The 5,265-nt window shown below is 45.7% G+C and overlaps 1 protein-coding gene across 1 annotated transcript in view; it reads right to left on the bottom strand.

Moving 5' to 3' along the window:
• The window catches only part of Npas2 (neuronal PAS domain protein 2), a 186,131-nt gene that overhangs the window by 35,025 nt on the left and 145,841 nt on the right, over window positions 1-5,265 (bottom strand). The window contains exons 11-12 of the mRNA XM_005359963.3: window positions 4,817-4,964; window positions 2,733-2,817 (exon numbers count right to left, since the gene is read on the bottom strand). Coding sequence (XP_005360020.1) covers window positions 2,733-2,817; window positions 4,817-4,964 — 233 coding nt within the window. The remainder of the gene's footprint in view (window positions 1-2,732; window positions 2,818-4,816; window positions 4,965-5,265) is intronic.

Here is a 5,265-nt window from a genome sequence, read left to right as displayed (position 1 = left end):
ACATATACAGACACAGACACAAAGACACAGAGACACAGACAGACACATAGACACACAGACATGCAGACACACAGAGAGACACGCACACACATACACATAATGAAAATCCATATTTCAGCATTAAGACTCCATGAACAAATGACACAACATGACTTTAGTTCTAGTACTTAGAAGAATTTGGAAGAAATGGAGAAAAATACTCTATTTTTTGGCAACACTGTATATACATTTGGGTAGAGTAGAAGCTCATGTGCCATGTAGCATTGCCGGGAGGCTTATGTCTTATCAGGCACATTTACCTATACCGTCTCACCTTCTATTTTGAATTTTCACATCCCCCCTCCCACTGACTGTGCATTCTGTTTTTTTCTTTAAAATCATTATCTCATCACCTGGAATTTGGGGATTCTGAGATGAGAGGTGATATCAGAAAGAAATAAGGCTACTGTAAGCACTGAACTGTTAACACGGCCAGTGAGATCAACACCATGAGGCCATCAAAAGACACGTCTCATATTGCTGCTCAGGCTTGCTCCCTGCATCGGTGAAGCGCCTGGGGTCTCTCATCTTTAGATCTCTGACTCTTAACTGGTCCTGGCTTCCAGGCCATCTCTTCCTCAAAGAAGGCATGATGAGAGAGAAAGCAGCTACAGTGGCCCCGGCTCCCATCCTCCACGGCTTAGGCCAAATGTAAAAAAGGTTGTAATAGCTTTTTTAAGCTGAAGAAGAAAAAGTAGCGTTTATTCTAAGTCCTGCTCTCACTCGGAAAGGTGGAAATTGCCAGTACCCACTGTGATATGACCACTGACCTTTCACATATGTGATTTCGTGTGCTGTTCTGTCTTTGGACTCATGGTCCCAGTAAGGATGGTTGCCACCATCGTGTGTGTGTGTGTGTGTGTGTGTGTGTGTGTGTGTGTCTGCAAAGAGGACTGAGGTGGTTGATATGAGACCTTCAAGCTGTTGTGCCAAAAAGGATGTGCCTGTCTGTGTGGTGGGAACTAATAGCTGCTTAGAGACAGTCTCCTTAGGTAAGGCTGGTCCCAGGGTCATTGCACCATGACCATAGTGAATGCACATTCCTGTTCAGCAGAGGAATCACCCAGGGAGTGAGTGTGCCCACTGAGGGGCTGTCACAGCCATGGCCAAGCCTGAATATCAATCCAGCGGTGGAATAGCATTTCACAAACATCTCAGCCAGTGGAACGTTAAAACTCCCCCAAATAGGATCACCACAGACAGTTTGAGAAGCAATGTCCCAGAAGTTCCACTTCAAAAGGAGCTGATACCTTGTCACCCAGAAACCTGTGTGACAAATTTCTGATGGGCTGATGGCTAGGTTCACCTTACACCTGCTCCTTGGTTGTGACGTATGGTGTGCCGAACACTTGTCAAATACTAGCGGAATTCCATTCTCCGCCATGATATACGGTGTGTGATGTGGTGAGCTGGGTACCAGACTCTTCCCTAAGCAATGGCAGCCTCCTTGTGTAAGGATGCAGATGATGGCTTGCGGAGGCAGAATAGCAGTAGGTAGGCCACTGCAGACACTGCTCTCTGATCTTTAAAGGGGATTTCTCCTTCCTCCCAGTTTCATCGGCAAGGGATGAGAGACGTTTTTGGTGATCACAGACAGGCTGGTGGGCTGCCACAAAGCCTTTGGTCAGATTCTGGAATCTAGATTGCTGGACACCCTAGAACTACCTTTATTCTTTATAAAATGATTTTATTGAGCTATATATTTTTCTCCATTCCCCTTTCTTCCTCGCCCCCGAACTACCTTTCAACATATCCCAAAGGGGTTTTATTCCATAATTGATACAAGAAAATCATTATTTCATATTGATTGGCAGAATTTTTGCTCTCTTAAAATAACACTGGCCCTTCTAGCTGATAGCTTCTTAGTTTTAATGAAATACAACACTCTTTCCTTTCTTGCCTTTTCTCTTTGTCTTCTAATGTTTCTGCTGCTTTATGAATGACCTTTGAAGGACTGAGGCTCTGTGTGCTTGTAGGTGATCATCACAGTTCCTTGTCAGAGGAAAAACCTGGTCAGATGGGACCAGGGAACTCAGGGTAGGAGAAGGAAGGAAGGCTTTGTAGGCTGAAAGATCTCTTTGGCATCAGAGTTCCCTTTTTTACACCAGATTTCTTTATACAAAGCTGACACAACGTGGCTATTAACTAAGGTCTGGGACACTGAACTAAAAACAACATGAGGATGGGATGGTAGCTTTGTGTGGATTCCATTCCCAGCACTACAAAAATCAAAACCAGAAAGAGCAGGAGGGACAGGCTAGGAACTGGAAACAACACATCAAAGCTTAGTCTAAGGGAGAGACAGAGCCTTGAACTGTTCCACACTCTAGTGGGTTATGGAATCACCCCCCAGCATTTTATCTGTGGGAGAAATGCAAACTGGGCTTTTGATAGCCATCATTGGAAGGCTTGGGTCCAGAGGCTCCTTCTGAGCCAAGTTTTCCAAGTGTGCCCTTGAATCCCCATGCTTTCATGCTCACCTGAGGGAAAAGAGCACACAGCGCCCACTCCATGGGGCCTTCACGAACGGTAAGTGAGCAGGCACCCACAAAGAGTAATGGGGAACTCAGCAAGTGCTCAGCTGAGAGGAATCTGCTCTTGCTACCCAAGAACTGATCACAACAAGCCATGGTGGCTGTCACTGCTTAGCCCTTGTCCGTTTTCATCCTCTGGACAGGGAGGCATAAGCTCACCTTCAGTGCCGAGGGATGCATGGTCTCTGTGGGTGGGTCCTCCAAAGCCAGCTCCTGTCTCCTCTCTACCCGGACGTCTGCGTAACTGCTCAGGAAAGAGACAGACCACAGTGGTGTTGGAACATTCCAGGAGGGCAATACCCAACGGAGCACATGGGGGCCCTCCATAAAACCTGCTCATGACGTATACAGCACAGAAGAACCCATCTGTGACCTCCTTAGAGGTCTGAGTTCCATCCCCGCCTAGTTGCCTTACACAGATTCTAAGATATTGCAGACACCTCCATTTCCGGGATGGCTTGTTTTCTTCCACACTATTCTATCCCTTGGTTTCCCCAAACCTCCAGATACAGTAACATTTAAGACATATTTTTATTTGCTGATGAGCTTCTGTATGTAAAGGACTAAAAACCATGCTTCAAGCATGTTCATTATAGACAGTGTGTATGAAATTATACATAAAGAAACAAAGCCAGAACTAGCCAGACCCAGGTCTCTGCTGAATCTAGGGAACCATTCTGTCACCACTGTCACCACTGTAGACAAACCCCCATGTGGAGCTGTGGGATGGGGAGGTGACTGGGATGAGAAACCGGAGCATTTGACCCCTTATTTAGTTGCTCAGTTCGCTTCCCAGGCTCTCCTAGAACTAGCTTCTTCATATGATTTGGGAGGGTAGCATCTTCCCTTCCTGGGGACTGAGCATCCCACTGGAAAAGACACAGCCTGGGAGGCAGCGGATGACTCCTGGCCATGAAGTCACAAGACACTGGCTGAGGAAATCCAAAAGGATGGATTGGAGAGTGGGACACAAGATGTAATGAAATCAGATCAAGGTCATTGGCCAAGGAAGGCCAGCGGTTTTTTCTATTCTCTGCAAACACTAAGCAAGTCCGTTCTATATGCATAGGTGTGTATCCACCTTCATATATAGTTTATATATACTGTTGCCCCTGTCCCTCAGTATCCATGGGGATCAGATTCAGGACCCTCTTGGATACTAAAATCCACAGATGCTAAAGCCCCTAACAAAATGGGGGGTAGTATTTACACATCACCTGTGTCCATTCTCTTGCATACTTCACGTCTTGCATACTTCCTTCTAATACTTAAGGCAATGTAAATGCCATGTGCACACTTGGTATACTATACTCTTTAGAGAACAGTGAGAAGAAACATGCTTGCATATGTTTCCTATAAATGCAATTTAAAAATATCTTCCATCAGTGTTTACCAAAATATACGAACACAAAGTCCACTTGATATGGGGTGAACTATTAATTATTTTTATTATATTTTTTTTTCTGAAATGGGGTCTCACTCTGTATCCCAGGCTGGCCTTAAACTTGAGATCCTTCTGATTCAGCCTTCCTCATGTTAGGATTATTGGAGCCAGACACTATGCTGGGCACAAAGTCTCTCTTCTAAGCCAGCCTTTAGATGACTTGTCTTCTTGGCATGTCTCTCCTGGGATGGAGAGTGAATCACCCGTTTTCTTTAACTCTGAGAGTTGGGAACCCACACAGGCCACATCCATACCATGCTGGGCATATTGCTATCCTTTAAATTCCTGCTCACCCACCCTGAGCTGAGGGCTCCCCAAAGCTACTAGGGACCGGGTTACTTTCCTACAGGCAGCCCAGCTGTTGTCCTAATATGCCTCAGCTGCCAACAGGTGTTTTTGAAGCCTTAACAAAAAAAAAAAGTATGTGTTTGAGTTATTTGGAGGTAACAGTGTTCTTTTCAAAAACACCAACAAGGAAAAGTTGGGGGATGGATGGAGATGAGGGAAAAATATGTAAGTAGGTCAGTGAAGCCGGAACTTACTAAATAATATCCTGGCAGCTTTCAAAGGGGCTTGACTGAAAACTCATAGCACGTCTCGGAACCGGGAGGAGGGAGGGTGTGTACCCAGGCAGGGGCTCGAGTTCTGATCATCCAGTTTGCTGCCGACAACAGCCAGAGCCTTTCCTCTGACACAGGGTGTCCTTAAGGTGGTCACTGATCCTTCCCCACACCCTTGGTGGCCTCGCCCACCCTCCCAGGCACTTCACAGGGGCCCAGGCTTGCGGTCTGGACGGTACCTGACCACTGAGTGAGTGCACACGATGAACTCGGGCTTGGAATTCCATTGGTGGTAGGTGATGTAGTAGTGGGTCTGTAACCAAATCCACTGCTGCCCTTTGGTTAGAAACCGGTAACAGCATGACTTCCCTTTGCCAAACTGCATCACTAGGAGGAAAAGAAGTAGATTTTGCATGTAACAATGCTCACTGAAAAGTGACCCTTCTCCCAAGACTTACTACTAAAATCCAAAAGTTCCAGAAGACGGCATCAAACATTGCTTATTTCCCTAGCTGCCCTGTAGTTTAAGTGACTATTATCACACAATCTGATACTTTTGGGGGGGGGGCTGTGAGGTGCTGGAATTGATTTTAGGGCCTCATGCTTACTAGGTAATTGATCTGACTTGGTCATACTCAGTCAAACAAAAGTATTACTTCTTCTTCTTCTTTGTTTTTTTTTTTTTTTT

The sequence above is a fragment of the Microtus ochrogaster genome, linkage group LG2, assembly GCF_000317375.1.
Source record: "Microtus ochrogaster isolate Prairie Vole_2 linkage group LG2, MicOch1.0, whole genome shotgun sequence".
Classification (NCBI taxonomy): domain Eukaryota; kingdom Metazoa; phylum Chordata; class Mammalia; order Rodentia; family Cricetidae; genus Microtus; species Microtus ochrogaster.
The sequence above is the reverse complement of the archived record's forward strand: the minus strand, read 5'-3'. Positions and strand labels throughout refer to the sequence as shown.